The sequence below is a fragment of the Puma concolor genome, chromosome A3 (assembly GCF_028749965.1).
Source record: "Puma concolor isolate L17-30 chromosome A3, mPumCon1.1.hap2, whole genome shotgun sequence".
NCBI lineage: Eukaryota > Metazoa > Chordata > Mammalia > Carnivora > Felidae > Puma > Puma concolor.
In genome coordinates this window covers 36144500-36170129 of record NC_141669.1, presented here as the reverse complement: position 1 = coordinate 36170129, position 25630 = coordinate 36144500, and the positions used below count along the sequence as shown (strand labels likewise).

At 40.6% G+C, this 25630-nt stretch overlaps 1 protein-coding gene across 1 annotated transcript in view; it reads right to left on the bottom strand.

Annotated features, from left to right (window-relative positions):
* Positions 1 to 764: 764 nt before the first annotated feature.
* Positions 765 to 25630, bottom strand: part of MRPS5 (mitochondrial ribosomal protein S5) — a 29324-nt gene continuing 4458 nt past the window's right edge. Inside the window, exons 3-12 of the mRNA XM_025927365.2 lie at positions 23968 to 24105; positions 19570 to 19695; positions 17442 to 17675; positions 14475 to 14509; positions 12530 to 12620; positions 10713 to 10759; positions 9716 to 9773; positions 9369 to 9431; positions 4234 to 4370; positions 765 to 1137 (exon numbers count right to left, since the gene is read on the bottom strand). Of these exons, the coding sequence (XP_025783150.2) occupies positions 913 to 1137; positions 4234 to 4370; positions 9369 to 9431; positions 9716 to 9773; positions 10713 to 10759; positions 12530 to 12620; positions 14475 to 14509; positions 17442 to 17675; positions 19570 to 19695; positions 23968 to 24105 (1154 nt within the window). The 3' untranslated portion in view covers positions 765 to 912. The remainder of the gene's footprint in view (positions 1138 to 4233; positions 4371 to 9368; positions 9432 to 9715; positions 9774 to 10712; positions 10760 to 12529; positions 12621 to 14474; positions 14510 to 17441; positions 17676 to 19569; positions 19696 to 23967; positions 24106 to 25630) is intronic.

Below are 25630 nucleotides of genomic sequence, written 5' to 3'. Positions count from 1 at the left end.
GGTGGAGTAAATTTAAACACAATTACAGAAACAGGGGAAGGTAAGGGATTGAAAGGGAAGGTAAGGGATTGAAAGTTTCTACACTTGCAAGTGATTAAACGTCCACACCAGCAGACTGGTGAGGAGTGGCATTCGCACAGCGTAACACCGATACAGCAATTACTAAAACAACCATACAAAAAGGTTTAAAAAGAGGATTTCTAGAGTCAAAAAGAACAGGGTTTGTCCATGTTCCTCTACTTTCTAGCTGTGTGACTCTAGTCAAGTACTTAACTGCTCTGTAAAGTGAAGTTAATAACACTCATTTTGGACAAATCAAAGTTAATATATATTAGCTTTAATTATTATAGCAATTATTATTTGGCATATTATTTTTTATTAGGTCAGGCTATAAGCCCTGTCTTCCTAGTCCATTTGCTTTTGCTAGTTTATTTAATTTTTTTTAATTTTTTTTTTTTAACATTTTTATTTATTTTTGAGACAGGGAGAGACAGAGCATGAACAGGGGAGGGGCAGAGAGAGAGGGAGACACAGAATCTGAAACAGGCTCCAGGCTCTGAGTGGTCAGCACAGAGCCCGACACGGGGCTCGAACTCACGGACCGCGAGATCATGACCTGAGCCAAAGTGGGAAACTTAACCAACTGAGCCACCGAGGTACCCCTGCTTTTGCTAGTTTAAATGAATATTTAAAGCAGTCTTGAACTAAAATATGTACGCGCGGCTCCTCTCACAGTGACTGGTATATACCACGTGCTCAATAAATTGAAGGTGTAGTTCTTTATTATTTGTAAATAAAGAAGGTTGACCTTTTCTTTAAAAAGAAAGTGACATTCCAAAATGGGAAGGGCTGAGTCTCTTCTCGGTGCCAGGCAGTACCAGACGTGGCAACCGTGCAAGGCCAGAGGGAAGCTCACGTAGCACCTCTCTTTAAATTTGACCACGCCGAGCGCTTCATTCCCTGAGCCGCCCTCACTTCTTCCCAGTCCAGTTGGATGTCTGGAACGTCATCTTCCGGCTCCGGATCCTTTCTCAAGGCCCCCGTGGGGGAGGCCACCACGATGGGTAGAGGGCCACATTCCTCCCGGAATTCCACAACATGGAGACTCTTCTTATCAGCCAGTTGTTGGTGGGTTTCCTGGGCAAGACCAAATTGAGAACGCCAGGTTAGGTCTATGAGATACATCTGTAACTTAAAGATCGGGAACTTCCCACGTACCACTTGGGGGACTTACCATTTCAAAGTCGATTCCGGGCAATGTGTTTTGTGGCTACACCACAGTGATTTGGGGTGCATGGCATCATCTCCCCACTCCCAACTGGACTGGAGGAAGGGAGTTGGCCTCTGGTCTCTTGCCTTCCAAACCCTCCCAATTATGTGTCACACTGTGCCCAAAACTGAACTTGAATCTCATCAAGCCCCTAGCTCTAGCTAACGTTTTACAGGACATGCAGGGTGAGACCTGCACTGAGGACCACAGGTATGTAGTCAGCACCAGACTGGGAAGCTACAAGACAAACAACCCAGTTTCCTAAAAAATATAATATAATATAATATAATATAATATAATATAATATAATATAATATAATATAATATAATATAAATAAAAATAAATACACACACACACACGAGGAAAAAAAGAAGAAGGAAACCTATAGATTAGAAGTGATTTAAAAGACATGGCAAGAACTTACAATCTACAGACCTTTTCTGGAAAACAAATTATGTAACAAACTTCTTTTTAATATAACAAATGGATACATTTCTATGAACACTACCTAGGTAACTCGAGATACTGTGATACTGTTACTTTTTAGGTATAATAGTACCAACGGGTACTTTTTAATCCTTATCTTTTAGAAATACATACTGAAATATTTACAAATGACATAAAGTGATGTCTGAGGCCTGGTTCAAAATGACTGGGCTGCATGGGGGTGGTACTGAGACACAAAGATTGGCCATGAGCTGTTCACTGCTGACATTGGGTAAGAGGGCCAAGGGGACTCATCATGGACAGTAGCCACAGAAGTCTGGAAAAAGGAAATACAGTTAGTTTATTGGTAGTACATTAAAATACCTGATATGCCAATCTCCTGTTTCCAGACTTTATGGCCATCTTGTACTATTCTCTCTAATCCTACAGAAGTTTGAAATTAGAAAAAAGATGAGCTGCTTCATAAAAACAAAAGAATTTAAATTGGCAGATCTTATAATCAATGGCATGTTGCTTAAATTGGTGACATTCTTTTTCTTTTTGAATAGCACATTAAATAATGCAACATTTTACAGTTGACAGCATCTTAGAAGAGATACCTGGTAATCATATCAGAAAATCCAAAGTACTAACTTAAAACAAAAATATTATATAAAAGAACAAGTCTACTTGATCATAAATATGACCTATCTAAAACCAATACTGTAGCTACATCAAAAAATTAAACGTCTAACAGTCTGAATTTGAAAGTGCTTTTTATTTTTTAATTTTTTTTAATGTTTATTCATTTTTGAGAGAGAGAGAGAGAGAGAGAGAGACAGAACTCGAGCAGGAGAGGGGCAGAGAGAGAAGCAGACAGAGGATCTGAAGCAGGCTCCAGGCTCTGAGCTGTCAGCACAGAGCTGGAGGCGGGGCTCAAACACACAAAACACAAGATCATGACCTGAGCTGAAGTCAGATACTTAACCGACTGAGCCACCCAGACCCTCCTAGAAGTGTTTTTGAAGCATATTTTAGACAGTAACAACACACACACACAGACACACACAGACACACACACACACACACACACACACACACACACACACACACACGTTCAAAAAGGATCTCTTCACCTAAAATTTTTCTTTTTTTTTCATTTTATTTATTTCAAAGAGACAGTGAGAGTGGGGAAAGAGGGGCAGAAGGAAGGAGGGAGAGGGAGAAGGAAAGGGGGAGGGGAAGGAGAGAGGGGAGGGAGGAAGGGAGGGAGGGAGGGAGGGAGAGACAGAGAGAGAGAGAGAGAGAGAGAGAGAGAGGAGAGAGAGAATCCCAAGCAGGCTCCATGCTCAGTGCAGAGCACAGGGCTTGATCCCACACCCTGGGATCATGACCTAAGCTGAAGTCAAGAGTTGGATGCTCAACTGACTGAACCACCCAGGCACCTCTAAAGCTTTTTCTTCTAATTAACTTTCCTATTTTAAACAGAGCATGTATAATTAGTCCAGGGACCACTTTATTTAAACCTAGCCATCAGACTTTCTTTTTTTTTTTTAATGTTCATTTATTTTTGAGAGAGAGACAGAGAGTGAATGGGGGAGGGGCAGAGAGAGAGGAAGACAAGAGAATTCGAAGCAGGTTCCAGGCTCTGAGCTGTCAGCACAGAGCCCGACATGGGGCTCAAATTCACGAGCCATGAGATCATGAATTGAGCCGACGTCAGACGCTTAACTGACTGAGCCACCTAGGCACCCCTGGCCATCACACTTTTAAGTGTCAGGAAACCTGTCAAAGTCCTTAATAGGTCAGCAAGTGGAGTCTCTTGAACCTGGCTGTCTTTTCTGCTCATCCAGCTCCGCTAAGGTCTACCCTTAGCTAAGGACCCTTCCCCTCCGCTAAGGTCCATCCCTTCAAGAACACGCCATCCCTTGGAGCAGATAAGAGGGCAACCTAGGAGGAGGGGCCTCTTCACTGGGTAGTAGAGTGATTGCAAGCCTAGCCCAGGCTGAGTGGGCAGGCTGGGTGGCAGCCCAGGGCTTTCAGCTCTGCAGAGAAAGAACTTGGCATATTAACATTCATGGTTCCTACTAACGCAGGTGTCTGTCTAAACGACCTACGCAGGTAACTTGAAAACTGCCTGTGCTTCTACTGAAGACAGCACTCTAGAGGGGAGAGGTACCCTAGAGGCTTCACTCTAGTCCCAATTGAAAGAACTAAATTAGGAAACAGCCTTCCTCTTTTTACATGTCTATATTGTTAGAGCTATAGAACAAGCATAAATTCTTTTCGTAAAAAAACACAGATTATAATTATTGGCTTTGAAAAATACTAAATTTTGAAACTTCAAAATACCCCTGAAGTATTTTTTAAGGGTAATTTTCATGAACTAATTCTCCAGTTGGATTAACTTTAAACTGATGCAGCTACAGGCAACAAAGAATGCCCAAGTCCCCTGGTGGCCCCAGGCTATCATGGCCTAAATGCAAATATGAAATACAAACTAGAACTTCTGTTTCAGAGCCTAGGGAAGGGTTACCTGGTGGGAGAGCCCACGGAAGAGGCCTCGTGTGAGGTTGAGCATGTTGACGGACCCAGAGACCTTGGCATACATGTCTTTAATGCCAATGAGCCGGCAGATGGTGATGATGGCCCGATGGCAGCGGAGGCCGTAGCCTAGAAAAGGAAAAACGCAGTCACCCTGCTGGCCTTCACACAGCTTTGGACTCTGGGCTTAGGAGGCCCTGGTTCATATTATGACTTCATCGCTTCCCTGGACAGCTTCCTTAATTTCCATAACAACACTGATTTAAATGAGATGTTATAAAGACTAAAAAAACAATATATATAAATTTCTTAAACATGTGGGCAAAAAAACAGGAATATTATAAAGATGAACAGAAATGTGTGAAAGTTCTAGGCCCCCCACGCCCATGTTGGCTAAGGACAGAGGGACATGTCTATTCTCCCCCTCCTCAATTGCTCATTTGCACTGAGCAGAGATACCTATTTCCTCTTCCAGGAAAAACTCCTCTCTTGGCTTTGGTAATGCACCCTTTCCCCCGCTCCCCACAAAACACAGCATCTTAATTGCTGCTTTCAGGCACTTAGTGGAATTTGTTTATCTGATGCTTCCCCTCACTAGAATGTGGGCTCTGTGAAGGCTAGGATATTGTTTGTTTCTACTGTATCCCCAGACCCTAAATCAATAGCCAGCAAATGCAGGCAGCAGTGAGAGAAAGACACCCCAAATTTAGACTCACATTTTGATTAGCCAGACATGAAACTTAGCACATGCCTCCCTGCTTTAAGGCAGAGGATCTACTCTAGATATTACATGTTACTGTCTTTCTAATTTCCAATTTTTTTTAATGTTTATTTTTGAGAGAGAGAGAGACAGACAGAGCATGAGCAGGAGAGGGGTAGATAGAGAGGGACACAGAATCTGAAGCAGGCTCCAGGCTGAGCTGTCAGCACAGAGCCCTTTGCGGGGCTTGAACTCATGAACCACGAGATCATGACCTGAGCTGAAGTCGAATGCTCAACCGACTGAGCCACCCAGGCGCCCCTCTAATTTCCAATTTTCAATGCTAATTCAATATATGTGTGTAAAAACTACATTCGGATACAAGCAACTAACGTTCCATCCCTTCTACTTGAAAGAGCCAATTAAAGTGGACCCCATAGCTATGGCAGATCACATAAGAACCGGGGACCTCAGAGGGTAGCTAAGACAGGCAACAACGGGGTGGTCTGTTCTTCCGTGTGCGGAGTTATACACATAGAACATGCGTCCACGTGTGAACAAATGTATGCACGCGTAGATGTGTATAGATGCACACACACCTGCAGACTGGTGCCCATGCAAGGCAGATCCTTGGAAGGGCCTAGAAGGCAGACTCTAACCTGCTACCGCTCACTGAATGATCCTAGGCCAGAACCTCCCTTGCCCTCCACACCTATGTGGCAGAGCCGATGGCGAGCTCCCAAGGGAAGGTGTGAATACCGCACAGCACCTGGACCATACACGGCCCTCCCCAAATGGTAGCCAGTTGTGTACATATACAAATACCCATATAATAGTGGTCATAGTCCCATGGGAATTATTTGGATGTACTTTGACTGTGAAGTCTTTCAGGTACACACTGTGTCAAAAACTCCTTGTTTAATGAAAGTGTGTGTGTGTGTGTGTGTGTGTGTGTTAAGATAGGAAATGCTTACCAGCAGAAGACAGGAAATAATAAAGATTGGAGCAGAAATTAATGCTATCGAAACCAAAAAAAACAGCAGAAATCAATGAAACCAGAAGCTGGTCCTTTGGAAGAATTAACAAAATTGATAAACCACTAGACAGTTGGATCAAAAAGGAAAGGACCCAAATAAATAAAATCAAGAATGAAAAAGAAGAGATCACAACCAACACAGCAGAAATAAAAACAATAATAAGAGAATATTATGAGCAATTATATACCAACAAAATGGGCAATCTGGAAGAAATGGACAAACTCCTAGAAACATATACACTACCAAAGCTGAAACAGGAAGAAATAGAAAATTTGAACAGACCCATAACCAGTAAAAAAATCTAATTAGTAATCAAAAATCTCCCAAATACAAGAGTCCAGGGCCAGACGGCTTTCCAGGGGAATTCTACCAAACATTTAAGGAAGAGTTAACACCTATTCTCTTGAAGCTGTTCAAAAAAATAAAAATGGAAGGAAAACTTCCAGACTCTTTCTATGAGGCCAGCATTACCTTGATTCCAAAACCAGACAGAAAGCCCGCTAAAAAGGAGAACTATAGACCAATTTCCCTGATGCACACGGATGCAAGATAGGAAATGTTTAGCAGTGCTGTGTGAGGAATCAGACACCATGCTGCAGCCAAGGAAGAAGTGTCCCATGACTAAATAAGTTTGAAAACGCTACATTCTCTATCCCCCTCTGGGGGATTCACATTGCACAGTAGTGCATTAAAGACTGTAACAATCAGGGGCGCCTGGGTGGCTCAGTCGGTTAAGTGGCCGACTTCAGCTCGGGTCATGATCTCGTGGTCCATGAGTTCGAGCCCCGCGTCAGGCTCTGTGCTGACAGCTCAGAGCCTGGAGCCTGTTTCAGATTCTGTGTTTCCCTCTCTCTCTGACCCTCCCCCGTTCATGCTCTGTCTCTCTCTGTCTCAAAAATAAATAAACGTTAAAAAAAAAAAATTAAAAAAAAAAGACTGTGACAATCACAAAGATGTACAAACATTTTTTTTTTTTTTACTTTCCTTTATCGTTTTCCCACATGACACTCTTTCTGGAGTTCACACTTATTAGTATCTGCTCATAGAAATAGTGATGCACAGGAACATAGTTTAGGAAATGCTGTCTATAATGTATATTTATGTTTTATAAATTTGTATTTACATTTAATTTTTATACTAATTATAATATATAATATAGTTATAAAATATTTTATAAATTTATAAAATAATTTATAAAAATTTATAATATATAAAAGTTATAATTTATAAAAATTTATAATTTATAAAAAATATATAATTTATAAAAAATTTACAAAATAATTATAATTAATTATAAATATAATTAAATTATATTTAATTTGTATTTAATTTGTATTTTAAAATTATGTATATAAATACACATAAATGTATATTTATGCTGTCTAAATGTATATTTAACCTCAATGCACAGGGAATGTGTTCAACTAGACAGAAACCTGAAAGATACAGCTTGAGGGGACAGGGATGATAAAAAAGGTAACTTCGGCAATTAATGAAAACTGTAGCTATCTTTCAAAAATCATTTGGATATAAATGTATCTAAACCAACGCTGTTCAACAGAAATAGGACATAAGCCATATATGCAAGCCATACATGGAATTTCAAATTTTCTCACTGATACATTTCAAAAAAAAAGGTAAAATTATTTTTAGTAATATATTGTATTAACCTAATATAACCAAAACACTATCATTTCAACATGAAATCAACACAATAATTTTGAGATATTTTACATTCTTTTTTTTTTCATACTAAGCCTTTGTACTTCACAGATCTCAGTAGCCACATTTCAAGTGCTCAATAGCCACTCAGGGTAGTAGCTATCATAGGAATAGTGCAAGTATAAGCTTGACATCTAAGTGTTCAATTTAATACTTTTTCTAATAATAAATAAAGGTTTTTATTAGGCATATGAATGACTGTGATTTTAGAGCAGAAGGTAAGTTCACTTAAAAATAGGCAGGTTCTCTTGGTGCACAATTAGTACTGAATTTGATGTTTTTTCCTCCAGAGTGATTTCCACATCCTAGCTTTGACATGAAAAATTTAGGTGTCTTATTCTTTTTCTGATCCAAACTTTTTTTTTTAATTTTTTTTTTTAATGTTTATTTACTTCTGAGACAGAGAGAGACAGAGCATGAGTGGGGAAGGGGCAGAGAGAGAGGGAGACACAGAATCCGATGCAGGCTCCAGGCTCTGAGCTGTCAGCACAGAGCCCGAGGCGGGGCTCGAACTCACAAACCGTGAGATCACGACCTGAGCTGAAGTCGGTCACTCAACCGACCGAGCCACCCAGGCGCCCCTGATCCAAACTTTTAAAGATATGCCTAGAGGGGCACGCACCTGGGTGGCTCAGTCGGTTAAGCATCTGACTCTTGATCTCAACTCAGGTCATGATCTCACAGTCTCTGAGTTCGAGCCCTGAATCAAGGTCTGGGCTGATGGCGCAAAGCCTGCTTGGGATTCTGTCTCTCCCACTCTCTGCCCCTCTCCTACTTGTTATCTCTCTCTCTCAAAATAAATAAATAAATAAATAAACTGTAAAAATAATAAATAAATAAAGATAGAGGTGCCTGGGTGGCTCAGTCAGGTAAGTGTCCGACTTTGGCTCAGGTCACGATCTCATGGTTCGTGAGTTCAAGCCCCGCATCAGGCTCTGTGCTCACAGCTCAGAGCCTGAAGCCTGCTTCGGATTCTGTCTCCCTCTCTTTCTCTGCCCCTCCCCTGCTCATGCTCTCTCTCTCCCTCAAAAATAAATAAATGTTAAAAAAAAATTTTTAATAAAAGAAAACAAAATAAAGATATACCAAGAGTATCATTTTTACTGTAGAACCAACCATAGCTAAACAAAATCAAAGTGCTCAAGAATTCTATACCCAAAGTCCACTGGGCATGACTGCCACAGCTCTGTGACCCTGAACTCTGCCTCCTTGCTTGCAACAGGAAGAAAGTCTACCTCTGCTTCCAGAGCTTAGCATAGCACCCAGCTCACAGATGATGTTCAATCAATATTTGACGATGTGAATAAATGACTGGAACTGAAGAAGCTGTAAGTAGGCCATCTAACAGCATCGATGAATTCTCAAGGAGAAATGAATGCTCGCACTTATCCAAACCCAATGATTCATTCCGTTACTATTTCCTACTCAGAGTACGCTCTTCCCACCTAGAATTACCCCTGGTACACGCCTGTGTTCACAGGAACCTGAGTGCGCTGACTATATTTTATTTCCCTGGGAGCCTCGGCCTTCTTAAATGAAACTCAGGCCTTTCCATTTTGGTATTTTCAAAATGAGTTCAATACAACTGATCAAAAATACAGGACAGGATGGAATTGTGATAATTACTCTGCTTTATCTTTAACAAATTATAAGAGTGTTTTCGGTTACCTCTGGGTTTTTTCTTCATCTTGATATGCGTCCTTTTAAATGTTAAAGAAATATCGTGGAATACTGGAGGATAAAAACATAAGCATAAGGATTAGGTGTGTAGCTTTAATGCCCTTGCAAATGCCACCACAGAACTAATGCTACCAAAGCAGCCAGCACACATTGGCCAAGGATGAGTGACAAGATTCTGATTTCACTCATCACTAGGGAAGAAAATTTGTTTATGCATTTTATATAATTATTTGTTCCAGAACATGGTAACAAGCAGAGAAACGCGAAGATGGCCTTAGAGATATATTGTCACATATAATGAAACAAGTGTAATCCTACAAATGATTAACACTCACTTGTATGGTCTTCGTACCGTTCTACATAGTGTAAATATTGTACTGCTCTGTTCTTTGCCTGAAAGAAAGAAGGAAAACACTATTCTTAAATCTACTATTGGAATTTACATTTTCTTGGAGATGTTAAAAAATAGCTTGCAGAAAATATTTTATTACCGAAAATTTCCAACTTAAACATTTCATTATATACTTATAAAAAGACTTAATTTAGGGGTGCCTGGGTGGCTCAGTCGGTTGGGTGTCCGACTTCACCTCAGGTCACGATCTCGCGGTTCGTGAGTTCGAGCCCCGCGTCGGGCTCTGGGCTGATGGCTCAGAGCCTGGAGCCTGCTTCCAATTCTGTGTCTCCCTCTCTCTCTGCCCCTCCCCTGTTCATGCTCTGTGTCTCTCTGTCTCAAAAATAAATAAACGTTAAAAAAAAAAAAAATTAAAAAAAAAAAAAAAAAGACTTAATTTAAAAAACTTATGGGGCGCCTGGGTGGCTCAGTCGGTTAAGCGGCCGACTTCGGCTCAGGTCATGATCTCACGGTCCGTGGGTTCAAGCCCCGCGTCGGGCTCTGTGTTGACAGCTCAGGGCCTGGAGCCTGTTTCGGATTCTGTGGCTCCCTCTCTCTGCCCCTCCCCCGTTCATGCTCTGTCTCTCTCTGTCTCAAAAATAAATAAACGTTAAAAAAATTAAAAAACAAAACAAAAAAAACTTATAAGCACAGTATCACTATCATATCTAAAAAACATTAACAATAATTCCTTAGTATCTTCGAACATTCTGTCAGAGTTCAAGCCTTCCCAGCTGTCTCATACTTTTGGGAAGCAATCACAAGTCTGCTAAAAATGACGCAAAAGAAAACAGGTACTGCTTAGGCTATGTATGAGTTAAGTAACTGTTGACAGTAAGCCTCCGGGGAGGGTTCTTATTTTTATTATTTTGTGTGTGTGTGGTTCTAATGGTACCTAGCACACCGAACTTTTAGTATCAACAAAAGAAAAATGTACGTACTTTTCTGAAAGCATCTGCTCGTTCAGTGGCTTTCCCAATGGCAAAACCTTAAAAAAGAAAAATGACAAATAAAAAAAGGGGCATAAATTTGGCACATACTGTCTTTCACTACATTTTAAGTTTCAGTTCCTACAATATTTCGTAGCATTTCATTTGTCTTCTGCCCACAGAAAACCTGCTATCCAAAACAAACCATAAAACATGAGGCTACTGAGATGTGCCTATCTGTTTTGGGGCATTTTGGAAAGATTACATTTGAAAGTATCTATGAAATCCAAGGTTAGGTGTATAACATTACCTTTTGTAAGTCTCTAGATAAAACGAAATAGACTTAAACAAAAACTAATCATGCTCTAAACTAATAAGATAAATGGTTTTGAACATTTTAAAAAATAGATTAAAATAACCAGAAAGGTTGGGGAAAAATATACATTGCTATAGAGAAAAACCATGACTTCGCTGGAACTTACAAATGCAATTCAAATTTCAATTAACCAGGAAATAAAATCAACAATTCTTAAGTTTGTGAATGCTTAACCCTATAAAATGAAATTTATCACAAATTAATGGAAATGCTGCCATTATTTGCTATCACATTAATTCTTTATTTTGAAGAATTATTTTATTTTTAAATTATATATAAGAAAGTAATATAAAGCAGGGCGCCTGGGTTTCTCAGTCAGTTGAGCGTCTGACTCTTGATTTCAGCTCAGATCATGATCTCCCAGTTTGTGAGTCCAAGCCTCGTGTGGGGCTCTACGCTGACAGCACAGAGCCTGCTTGGGGATTCTCTCCCTCTCTCTCTCTGCTCCTTTCCGTCTTGTGCACTCTCTCTCTCTCAAAATAAATAAACTTAAAGACAAAAAGTGTCAGTAGGCAGTTTTCCAATTTTCTCTCCTGTACACGTTCGTATATACATTTCAAAACCAGATGTTCACTGGGGAAATTTTACAGAGAAGTATAAAGAAGAAAGTTTAAATGACTGGCAAACCTACAGATTAAACATTATTAACCATTTCAGTGTATATCCTTCTAGTCTTTGCATATAAACATACTTTATATTAAAAAAAACAAAACAAAAAATTGGGATTGTATTATACAGTCTTATATGAAGTTTTTTGTTTATTTTTAATTAGCATTATTTCATAAATAATTTTCTAATATATTCTTTAATGGCTACAGCATATTACAATGTGTGGCTATACTTTCTTTTTTTTTTTAGAGAAAGAGTGCTCACATGCACACAGGAGAGGGGTGGCAGAGGGAGAGGGAGAAGAAGGGAGGGAGGGAGAGGGAAAGGGGGAGAGAGAGAGAGAAAGACAAAGAGAGAAAGACAGAGAGAGAGAGAGAGAGAGAGAGAGAGAATTTTAAGCAGGTTCTATGCCCAGCACAGGGCCTATGGGGCTCAATCTCAGGACTGTGAGGTCATGACCTAAACTGAAATCAAGAGTCAGACACTTAAACTAAGTTACCCAGGCGCCCTGGATATACTCCTTTCGTAACTACGCCCCTACTATTGAACATTTAGTGGCTTTCCCTCCCTAATTTTTCATTATACATAAGACAACAGTATCTTAAGCCTTTTAAAATATCCATTGTTCTCATAGAAAAAGGCAGATAGAGGAACTTCTGTTCCTTTTCCCTCCAAGGAATTTTATGTGTTTACCACAAGGTATATGAGCCCAAACCACTTAAAAGGCTTAATCTCTACAAAGGGGCTGGGCACCGGCAAGAACCCGCAGACTCCAGGGCTGAGCCCAGGCCACACCTGTCCTCTGCCCCCACCTCCAGCACCATGCACATCACACCCCAGTCACCTGCGGCTCCTCTGCCATTCCCCACAGCGACCAGGACACGGACTGATCTCTTTCTTCCCTCTTTTGCTGTCATGTTGAAAACATTTCTTACCTAAAACACAAAATGTTGCATATATATTACACCTTAAGGAAATTCTGAAGTAGGGAACTGGACTGAGCCCCTTACACACACACAGCGCCACCTGAGTAGCTACAACATCCTCTAAGTCATGAGTAGCAACAGCAAACTCTCCAAAGGAAACCTCTCTCTGCAGTTTCTCTAGTGGTAAAATCGAACTTTCCCTTCCTATTTCCTAAGGTTGTTAGAAGGCTGAACGGAGATAACTTTTGAACGGATTAGAAACCATACAACTCGGGGCACCTGGGTGGCTCAGTTGGTTGGGCGGCCGACTACAGCTCAGGTCGTGATCTCGCGGTCTGTGAGTTCGAGCCCCACGTCGGGCTCTGTCCTGAGAGCTCAGAGCCTGGAGCCTGCTTCAGATTCTGTGTCTCCTTCTCCCTCTGCCCCTTCCCTGCTTGCTCTCTGTCTCTGTCTCTCTCTCTCAAAAATAATAAACAATAAAAAAATTTAAAAAAAAGAGAGAAACCATACAACTCAATATACATTATTTTAGTGAATTTCACAAAGGAAGAAAGTTGCTGACCAAACTTTGAAAGAATTTGTAACGGACTTATTATAAGACATATTCCCGGTGATCAGAGATGTTAAAACAAAGAAGATGTGTATCTTAGAAATGAAAATGCAGGGGCGCCTGGGTGGCGCAGTCGGTTAAGTGTCCGACTTCAGCCAGGTCACGATCTCGCGGTCCGTGGGTTCGAGCCCCGTGTCGGGCTCTGGGCTGATGGCTCAGAGCCTGGAGCCTGTTTCGGATTCTGTGTCTCCCTCTCTCTCTGCCCCTCCCCCGTTCATGCTCTGTCTCTCTCTGTCCCAAAAATAAATAAAAACGTTGAAAAAAAAATTAAAAAAAAAAAAAAAAAAAAGAAATGAAAATGCAGTCTACAGAAAGAATAAGCACAGGACTGAATCTCTATGCTAAGGTTTAGGCTCACAGGCTCACCGGATAATACAAAATTTAGAAATACCTGCTTACTAGAAACTACAGGAAAATCTGTGTTTTGTTTGTTTGTTTTGTTTTGGCATATTTAAAAGGCCAGGATCTATGAAACTGTTACCTTAAACTGCTTACATGGCAGGTCCCTTCCCAAAAGTAAGGTTAAAGGAAAAGGTCGAGTCCACACCCGTGGACAATCTTGTAGGTAATCATCCACATACAAGAATTCTTCAAAGGGATTAACTTCCAAAAGATATAAACTGGGCCCCAAAGACATAAAATGCTTGTAAACATAAAGTACCGATATTGATGAAATAATATACATATTCAATCACAAAATCAATAAATGGTTATTCCAAATGATAGTTAACACCGGCCAAGTATGCAGCACTAGCTCAAAGGGAAGTGGACTATTTTGGTGATTTTCAATCACCCTGGAAAGAGTGACTGAAATTTCCCTGACACAGGCTTCGGTTTCAACGGCCTGCAAACAGCCCAAAAGATTATTTCCCCGTCAAGAGCTGGGCATTCACAGCAACTCAAAGCTTTCTTACCCTGCCCCATGAACTGAGTGCCAGGACAGATTGCTAATGCTGGCTTTAGAAGGGAGGGTTTCAATAGTAGTCTCCAAATTCTGTTCTTGACCATACCCCTGAAGTTGCCTTGTCATGAGACCGCAACTGGTAGCCCCCAAAAGAGGGCAGCAGTCAGGACAGCCAGGATCAAGTAACTGAAATTAAAGTTTCGTTATTCCCTTATCCGAACCAGCTCCGTGTCTCAGAAAAAAATCACGCACCAAAGGCTGTTCCTCATGGTTCCACTCGCACTATTCCCGCTCTACCCACACCAACTTCTCTAAAGGCTCAACTGGGTATGTGATGCAGCACGCCTACCTCCAGTATTCTGGTATCAAAATCATCATATGTTTCTGTGGAAAGAAAAGAAGAAGGCATGTAGATAAACCAGGCACCATCACTGATTTTTAAGTGAGAAGGAATCTCAAATCTTTTGGTGTCACTCCCAAGGCCACACCCTAGTCCTCCATGATCACCAGACTGCTCCACCACTAAATTCCTAAAACTCGGCCATCTCCCTGACTGCATCCTCCTACCCCTGCAGCTCTCTCACTCAGCAACTCACAAGGTGGTGGTTCTTGGAGCTCCCCAGCACCACCAGACTCCTGACCCCTTCTTTATTTTCCCTCGGACCCCCTATGGTCTTCACAGCCTCTGCCACTCAGCCAAGACACCATAAGCCATCACTTCCACCAGACGTTGCAAATAGCCTCAACTTCCTCCCCCTCTTCTCTCCCCACCATACCACCTAGGCCAGGATCAAGGCAACTCCCTGGCCACACCTGACCTACGGGGTGCCGCTGCTAGAGAGAAGTCAAAGCAGAGTACACACGTGAGCCACGAAAAAGTCATGGTCTCCAACTCAGTCAAGTCCTCCCTGCTGCCTGTTGGCCTTTTATGTCTCTTTCCACTCACCACAGCAGCCATTTCAAACACTCTGGGTTCTCTGATTTTTATTAACTTTTTCCTATAGAAAATTTCACTCACATAAAAAATAAGATAGAACAGCAAAATGAAGTCTTACACACCCATTAGCCAGCTTCGACAATTATCAACTCCTAGCCAATCTTCTTTCCTCTAAGTTCTGTCCAATTCCTACTTCGTTGGGTAATTTTTTTAAATTATTTATTGTTTAATTTACATCCAAGGTAGTTAGTATATAGTGCAACAATGATTTCAGCAGCAGACTCCTTAAAGCCCCTTACCCATTTAGCCCATCCCCCCTCCCATAACCTCTCCAGCAACCCTCTGTTTGTTCTCTATATTTAAAAGTCCCTTGGGCACCTGGGTGGCTCAGTCGGTTACACGTCTGACTTTGGCTCAGGTCACGATCTCATGGTTCTTGAGTTCGAGCCCCGAGTCGGGCTCTGTGCTGACAGCTCAGAGCCTGGAGCCTGCTTTGGATTCTGTGTCTCCCTCTCTCTCTGCCTCTCCCCTGCTCACGCTCTGTCTCTCTCTCTCACAGATAAACGTTAAAAAAAATTTTTTTTAAAGTCTCTTATGTTTTGTCCCACTCCCTATCTTCATTATTATTTTTGCTTCCCTTCCCTATGTTCATCTGTTTAGTATCTTAAATTCCTCATCTGAGTGAAGTCATATGATATTTGTCTTTCTCTAATTTCACTTAGCACAATACCCTTCAGTTCCATCCACATAGTTGCAAATGGTAAGATTTCATTCTTTTTTGATTGCCAAGTAATACCCCATTGTATATACATACCACATCTTTATCCATTCATCCATCGATGGACATTTGGGCTCTTTCCATACTTTGGTTATTGTCAACAGCGCTGCTATAAACATTGGGGTGCATGTGCCCCTTCGAAACAGCACACCTGTATCCCTCGGTAAATACCTAGCAGTGCAATTGCTAGGTTGTAGGGTAGTTCTATTTTTAGTTTTTTGAGGAACCTCCACACTGTTTTCCAGAGTGGCTGCACCAGCTTGCATTGCCGCCAACAATGCAAAAGAGAGGCTCTCTCTCCGCATCCTCGCCAACATCTGTTGTTGCCTGAGTTGTTAATGTTAGCCATTCTGACAGGTGTGAGGCGGTATCTCATTGTGGTCTTGATTTGTATTTTCCTGATGATGAGTGACGTTCAGCATCTTTTCATGTGTGTTAGCCATCTGGATGTCTTCTTTGGAAGAGTATCTACTCACGTCTTTTGCCCATTTCTTCACTGGAGTATTCATTTTTTGGGTGTTGAGTTTGGTAAGTTCTTTACAGATTTTGGATACTAACCCTTTATCTGACATGTCATTTGCAAATATCTTCTCCCATTCTGTCGGTTGGTTGCCTTTTAGTTTTGCTGCCATTGGGTAATTTTGAAGCCAGTCCTAGACACCTGTCTCTTCATCAAAATATTCTGGTGCCCATGCTCATCAATGCTCATCCTACTTTCAGCAGATGACCCCATCTCCTCCTCACAGACTAACCGAAGCCACCAGACAGCTACCACTCACCCACCACACCCCCAGCAGGCTCACATTTCCACTACCAACAACATAGGCTCCACCTGAACCCACAGTCACGAGTTAATCCATTTATCCACCCTGGGTCTGGGTCCTCATTAGGGTTTTAGTTTACGGGTTTTTTTTCTCTCCCTCCCATACCTTCATCCACTCGACTGAAGCATTTTGCTCCGTTCTAAGCATGTTTACCTGAATCTCTCCATCTCAACTTCTCTCCTCTTTAAGCCAAATTTAACAAAGCAGCCAAACTTGTCTATTTCTTCATCTCCTACTCATTGACAGTATTGAATTTTTCACATGAGTTTTACTTCTTTACATATTCGGGATGGGGTGGTGCGGGGAGGACTTCATTTTCTAATTTGGCCTGATAAGTATTAGCAATTTTTATTTCATGTATGCTTTTATGACACTGAATGACAACTATCTGGTTTATCTTCTGTTATCAAAACAGAACTGCCAAGCCACACTGCTCCACAGGTACCCCATGAGCACCTGTGTTTGAGGAACTGCACCCGACAAGTAGCTCTGTCTAGATCTAAAATAGACCACCACATTCAAGGCTCTGAGAAGCCACACAGTAAGGATTCCAGAAGCCAATGCTTTGCATCCTGTGTGTGGACTACTTTTGCGTATGGGCCTCTAGTGTTCCATAAAATACAACTGAGTAATTAACATGAAGTTATTTCAATAATGCTCAAATCCCTTTTTTTGGAAAAAGGCAATCTAAACAGACAAGTAAAATCCACTTAAGGAATTCTAGAACTACAAGTACTCTCTCCATCACAAAGGTAAGCAACACCAGGACTCAGCTACCTCCATTGGGACCAGGGTCCGGGGGGCCAAGACTGACGCCTCCCCACGTGTTTCCACTCCATCCTCGCTCCCGTTTAACCTTCATCTTCCTCTTCCGGTCCCACTCTTCCCTCTGCTGGACCATCTCCGCCTCTATCTTCTCCTGGTCTTCCTTGCTTCTTTGGGCAATGGTCTGTACAGCTCCGTCTCTCATGAGAGGGACATTGAGACCAGGCCATAGGAAGCCATGACGCCCTGGAGGTTTGAAAACATACATTAATAAGAATTTTTAAAAATCATTCGTTTCTTACGTGCTAAAATGGTAGGCAAGGGGTGTACAGATAATGATGCTGCCGGAGGGAGCTTAAACTAACAATCACTTGGCAGGCCACTTGGCACTGTCTATTAAAATTTTAAGTGTACCTACTGTAATAACTAGTAATCCCACTTAATGCTACCTACAGAAACATTCCCACACAGTTACGAGGCGTAAGTGTGCTTGGACAAGGAGGTCCACTGAAGTGTTACTTGTAAAGGCAAAGAGTGGAAGCGATCTAAATGTACAGCAATAGTGGACTGGTTAAATGACTACGGCATCTTCAACCCGTGAAATATTTTACACTAAATTCAAAGAATGAGGTTGCTATAGAGATACTGACGTGGAACAATTTCTAAGACCTAATATTAGTGAAAAAAGTAAATTATAGGACAGAATGTACCATATGATAGAATTTACTTTTTTAAAAAGAAAATATGTATTTCTTTTAGGGTATTTATGTATATAAAAACATCATAGGGGCGCCTGGGTGGCGCAGTCGGTTAAGCGTCCGACTTCAGCCACGTCACGATCTCACGGTCTGTGAGTTCGAGCCCCGCGTCAGGCTCTGGGCTGATGGCTCGGAGCCTGGAGCCTGTTTCCGATTCTGTGTCTCCCTCTCTCTCTGCCCCTCCCCCGTTCATGCTCTGTCTCTGTCTGTCCCATAAATAAATAAAAACGTTGAAAAAAAAATTTTTAAAAAAAATAAAAACATTATAAAGGGTCAGAAGAAGGGGCGCCTGGGTGGCTCAGTCAGTTAAGCGTCCAACTTCAGCTCAGGTCACAATCTCATGGTTCGTGGGTTTGAGCTCCCTGTCAGGCTCTGTGCTGACAGCTCAGAGCCTGGAACCTGCTTCAGATTCTGTGTCTCCCTGTCTCTCTCCCCCTCCCCTGGTCGTACTCTGTCTCTCAAAACTAAACAAATGTTAAAAAAAAAAAAAAATTTTTTTTTAATAAAAAATAAAAAAGGTTAGAAGGAAACACATCAAAATGAGATCAGTGCCTTCCTTGGGGGGCAGCAACTGGGATTGGTGGGGAGAGAGAAAGGGCATCAAGGGGACTTTAGATTTCTCTACAATCTTTGAATTTTTTTACTGAGAAAGTATACATATATGATTGCTGTACTTTTTAAAAAGTTAAAAAATAAAATAAGATATAAGGTGAGTCATCAGAGAAAAAGATTCAAGTAGACACGTAAGTGCAGTGAAAGGTGTTTTCTTTATGCCTGAAGGCTATTATTACCAAGGATAATTGGTCAATAACCATAGCACAAAATGTTGATCCAAGTACACTATACAATTTTTACTCTTTAAAAAACACAAGTATAAACAGTTATGTTTCCAGGGGTTGGCAGACTAAGGCTCAGGGGCCAAATCCTGCCCACCACTTGTTTTTATAAAGTTTTACTGGAACATAGCTCTCCTGGTTAGATCATATATTGTCTAGGACTGTTTCTGTGCCCCCTTAGCAGAGTTGAAGAGTTGTAAGTAACAGAGTCCATGTGGCTCAGAAAGCTAAAAATATTGACCATCTGGCCCTCTGCAGAGGTTTGCCAACTTTCACCGAATCATAAGATCCTTGAGGGCACTGTCACAGAAGATGTGACGCAAGGGCACTTAGGCTTGTGGAATGAATAACCGAATGAATTCCTTTCTATGGGATTTTCTTCCCCCAGAATCATGGGGCATTAAGTGAGCCATTTGACTTAATTCTAAAACTGCAAACCTAATGCCCTTCATGAGAAATGTATGAGGCTTCTAGACTATAAAAATCTCTACAAAACTGGGAAGGAAACTTTAAAAAGCACATTAGACTTTTTATAAATAAGCTTACCTTCACCAATGATCTGACCCCTGTTCAAATCCTTTCTTCTCTTTTTCTTAGTTCTTTTGCCTCTTCCTTTTCTTGCTCCTGCACCAGTCTCTGCTAAAGCGCCTTTCCATAGCTCATCTGCTGTCACTGTAATGAAACAGGTTTTTTGGTTTTTTAATTACCAAGCAATGATCTGTGGTCCCCTGCTGAATAAAAAAGGCCCAAAGAGTCCAGCTCACTTGTATCACTGTGGTGATGAAAATAAAATTATATCATTCTTTATACATATCAAACACATGGTTACATTTGGACAACCCAAGAGATGACTATACTATTCTCAAAGCGCATGGCCTCCCTCCTCAAAAGACAGCCAACGTTTAAATCCCATTTGCTGGTAGTTCATTTCCCAGACATCTCATCAACTATGTTACAGGTCTCTTCCCTGCCCTCCTGCCACCACTATAACCCCTGAGATAATACTTATCCTTAAATACAGGTTTCTTAGCCCAAACAAGAATCAACATTGCAATCTGAACTCATAAATCTTAATACTGTGAACTGTTTGCTCTATTCTTCTGTGAATGCCTTAAATACCTCTGTGCATCCTTCAAAATAAGATGCCCACATCCACCTTCAACTCTAATTAAAATCTAAACAATACATAGGAAGGAATGAGGAGGTAGGAGTCTGATAGTTCATATTTGCATACAGTGTGTGTATTCTCAAACCATGCTTGCCTTTCACTTGATGTATAGAGCCCTACACTGCTGATTTATTTCCATTTGTGAATTTCTAGGATCCCCAAATCTTTTTCTACCATACATTTCAATCAGTACTTACCCCTCTGTACTTGTGGAATATTCAGATTCATTACTTTCGACACTACTGAATTCTATTGATGTAGTCAATTTAAGTCCTATCTTCCCAAGGACTTCCAGCCTTTCACAGTATCACCAATTGATTTTACAGTCATAGATTCTGTCCCATTACCAATTTATTTAATAAAGAATCACAGCCACACAAATGTTGTAGTACTCAAAACTCTAAGATACATCTATCTACATGCCGGAAATACTAAACATATTCCGGAAAACAAATGAGTAGCTTCATTCTCTTACCCTTAGGGTTTAAAAGTTCTACCTGCTTGCTTCCTGAAAGGTCTTCCCTTGATCTTCTGAGTAGATAGCATGGAGAGGGAAAAATGTTTTGGATTTATATTTTTAAAGGCTTTAATCTGTTCGGTATCCCATTTATCTAAACACATACATATTAGAGTTGATCTTCATAACTGAAGCTCAGAAAAGTAACTGAGATTCCACATCACATGCTGCTTTGCACCCTGATCAGAGCAAAGGCTTTAAGTTGAGCTCAAACTTTGACACTGATTCACTTAAAAGAACGTAAGTTTGAAATAAAATCACCAACCCCAAACTAAATTCTCACTAAACATTTGATTTTGTTTCCTAACCGCTTAAAAATGGTGCTACCTATAGATGCCATCAAAAACTTGAAAGTTCACAATGAAAGCACTTTTAATGGGGGCATATTAAGAGGTCAATTAGTTTTTCTTCACTTAGAATAAGCAAATCACTCATTAATATTAAAAAGGATCTGGGGCACCTGGGTGGCTCAATTGGTTAAGCATCTGAATTCAGCTCAGGTCATGATCTCATGGTTCGTGGGTTTGAGCCCCGCATCAGGCTCTGTGCTGACAGCTCAGAACCTGCAGCCTGCTTCGGATTCTGTGTCCCTCTCTCTCTAGCTCTCCCCACTTGTACTCTGTCTCTCTCTCTCTCTCTCTCAAAGATAAGTAAACATTAAAAAAAATTTTTTTTTAATAAAAGGGTACACTCTTTATTTCTAAAAAAAAAAAATACTAAAAAGGATCTGATTTTAAAAAGAAATTGATATTGAGACAAAGATGTAAAAGACTAAAAAGTTTAGTTCATTTTCTTTATTACATATTCTAAGAGGAAAATAAAATTTCGAACTACATCGGGAAAAGACAGTGAGTCATATGTCAACTCTTGAATGCCATTATGCTATTAAAAATGGTTTTAGTCTTTTTTCAGATTATAACAGAAATAGTTACTTTTTAAAATTTAGAAAATATAGGGGTGTCTGGGTGGCTCAGTCAGTTAAGTATCCAACTTCGGCTCAGGCCATTTCTCACAGTCTGGGAGTTCGAGCCCCACGTTGGGCTGTGTGCTGACAGCTCCCTCCCTCTCTCTGCTCCTCCCCCACTCACACTCTGTCTCTTTCTCTCAAAAATAAATAAACATTTAAAAAAATAAAGTGAAGTAAAAAATGAAATTTGGAAAATATAAACACTATGACAAGCATACAAAAATTAATAATAATCCCACTGTTAAATCAGAACATACATTTTTTCTTCCTTCATGCATATACACATAAGTGTACATACATATTTCATTTGTTTAGACAAAACTAAAATTATGCTACATGTACAATTTTGCATCCTGGGTTTTTTTTACATATTACATTGTGAGCCTTATCTCATATTCTTACTATTATTCACAAACATAATTTTTTCAATGGCTCTAAGTTGAATAAGTTATTTGACAGAGATTTTACTATTTTAACATCAGAACATACTGGTCTGATTCTAATTAACCTGAGATGTTATTTAGAATAGATTTACTATTATTTCAGCTCTTTCTGTCATTTTTGGAAGGGCTTAGGTAGATTAACATATATACCTGTTAACTACCATAGTTAGGTAAAATATATTTCATGTTTTATACACACACACACACACACACACACATACATATATGCAAAATCCACTATTACATCCAATTTGATACATGGAGCTATTTCAGACTTAATCATGCTAAGTAAACTACTTGCTAATTTGGATCAAAGGTATTTAAATGGTAGATTCCCCCCCCCACACACACACACACCCATAGCAGAGGGATAGATTTACAAGTACAATGTTAAATACTCTTAGGAAATCTTAATGAGTTTTGATAAATTATAGTTTTTGGGTTTTGTGGGGGTTTTTCTGGAGGAAATTTACAAAATCAAAGACTATTTCCTACTGAAACAGCAAAAGCTAGCTAGCTCAATGCTAGTTTCAACTGAGTTCATCCTCTTAAAGTTAATCTTAGTGTGACTTGGGAGCAATAAACTCATAAGGGTTCAGAGTCCTGTAACTGGGGAAGAACGTAGGCTAATGGAGAGTCAGGCAGATACGAGACAAGAGTGCACGGACAGGGGTGTCAAAGGGCAAGGGGCACCTCTAAAACAAGAAGAGTTAGAGAAAAGGACTTCTAGGGCAGGGGAAAAACAACGGACAGTCCCTGGGTTATGATGGCTTGACTTACAATTTTTTGACTTTATGGTGCAAAATGACATATATTCAGTAGCAACCGTCCTTCGAATTCTGATTTTTGATCTTTTCCTCTTTTCTCTTTGCACCAAAATCCACAGATACAACTGAGCCTGTGTTAGTTGCAATCCCCCTACAGCCTGGTCCTCATTTCTGCACTGCTACACAAATGACCTACCTACTATGAGACTTCCAAAGTGAAGCGATCTTTGATAAAGTGACAATTAAATACTCTATAGTCACGACACTGCACTGAAGAAGTCTATGTATTGACATGGAAAAACATCTAATACACTGCTGCATGAAAAAAGTAGCCGACCAGTATTTTAAGGTAGTAGAATTATAGGTGATTTTCTTCTTTTTGATTTTCTGTATTTATCAAATAATCTAAAATGAATTGGCTTTATAATCCCAATTTCTTTTTTTTAAACAGAAGCTCTTCTTTTTTTTTTTAAGTAATCTCTACACCCAACATGAGGCATGAACTCACGACCCCAAGATTAATAGTTGTATGCTCTACCGAGTAAGCCAGCCAAGCATTCCAATTCTAATTTCTTTTAATTTGTCTAATGCTGAATTCTGAAATCAATCTCCATTTATTACGAATCAAGATAATTTCAGTTCAGACTCGACTATTTCAAACACTACTGCAAGTCAAAGCAGTGTTAGCAAAACAATGTCTACTTAAAATTAACTTTTCCTGATTTGTACTCTCTCCTCAACTGAAGTGCAACTAAAAACAGACTTTGATTATATTCTTGGTGTGAATCTACATCAGCAGGGATCTGGGCCACGATTCAATACTCCTTAGGTCTCAGGTACCCAACCAAGGGGATAAAAGTAAACGAGTGCTCCCCAAAGAACAGTACAAATACAGCTGGTAATATGCGACATAATCCCAGGAGGTACTCTAAGGAATATTTTTATTTTAATAGCACATCATATACTAGTCTCTAAAGTGTTCATTCACTAAAGGAAGAAGAAAAAGAAGAAAAATTAAGATACGAAAGCACCTTTAATTTTTCTGTTTCACGAAATGGGAAGTTTGTAGCCAGTCTACGTACATTTAGTGAAGAAACTATAGGATCTATACTGCTGGCCCATCAAGTTACTGGGAGAAGAAATACAGCATTGTGTCTGTAGCGCACGGGTCAAGCTGGCAAAATGACGGCTGCCTCTGGTTCCTGGAGATGACAAAGGGCCTGTAGGTAGACGGAATAAAACTTTGAGTTAGATGTTCCACGCCTGTGGGAAAATATTGCCAGCACCAAAGAATTAATCATTACTAATGAAAGTAAGTCACTAAAATCCTGAACTTTTAAGAATCATATTTTGAGGACAGTCTTTCTTTAAAACATAAATCAAAACTTTATTCTGCTAACTTAAATGTCCATCCTAGTTACAGAAGTTACAGTCTGTCCACACGACGGATGTAGCCATCTAAAGAAAGATGGAGATCTGTCCTTACTAGGGTTGCTACTTGCCCTTAGGAGCCCACAATCAACAGTCTAGTCTTGGCAAATGGCGACCTCTGCTGTATGAGCAGGGCCATGTACCCGTGTGGAAAGTCCTATAAATGACCTGTTCAGAAGAGCAAGGTGCAGAACAGTAGAACATCCTGCCCTTCGTGTTGAAAAAACCAGGAGGGGATATGAATATACTTTATAGGCTAATTTCAGAAGCATATAAAGGAAACTGGTAGCAGCGGTTGCCTCTGAGGAAGAAAACTGATGCGTTTGGGGTTAGAACGAGAGATTTGCTTTTTTGTGTTTCTTGGAATTTTTCTAACTACATGCATGTATCACATCAAGTTTTTATGAAAAACCATGTCTTAGAGGCAGCCATTTGACCAATCCCATGGATGGTGGTGTCCAGTGAGGGCAATGGCAGGGATGACAGGAATTAGTGGACTCAAGGAAATGGGAATACTGATTACAAAAACCGCGTACACACTCCAGCTTTGCATTTCAGTGGAGAATTTAGTCACTGTGAGAAAAGTGAAAAGGAGGATTAAAACAGCCCTCGAGAGAATAAAGTGTATTTCAGGGCAACAGGCTTGAACAGAAAGCCAAAGAGTGAAAGCGGCTATTTTCGAGTCTCTGAGAAATTAGGCCAGTCTCTGGCCTTCCTCACGAAGGCTTCTGCAGGCCCCATATCAGCTCAGGTTGGGGACACTACCTGGCTCACAATAGAGGGCAGAGTTAGTAGTTTACGAATGAATGAGTCACCCAACTAGTCAGTGAACAAATAAAGGGAAGAGTTCAGGTCACCACCCTCTTCTGAACCCCTCAAGCAAGGTATGACAGCATCTTGACAAGTGGGGTTAATAATATGAAAGAGAAGAAGACTAAAAGTAAAGCTCCAAAAGGCCAAGAAAACAATGAGATTTCAATTCCGCCCTAACCATAGGGAAAGGCAGGGTTCCACGGACCATAAGCACAACATGGACCAGGCAAGGGTCGGCTTCCTTCCCTTCTGGAGAGTGACTGAAGAGAGGGCCCTGCGCTATGGCAGTGTAGAAGCAAAGGCCTCTGCAAAGACCCTGCATTATGAGGATGCATCACAGTCCCCAGACAGCTCAGGACCCAGTCCTGCCATTTACTGGCTGTGCAATCTTGAGCAAGTCACTTAGCCTCTCACAGACTCACTCCATCGTCTGCAAGATGGAAAGGACAACCCCCTCATAAAAACTGGTGACGATTAACCAATATAACGTGTTACAAGCCT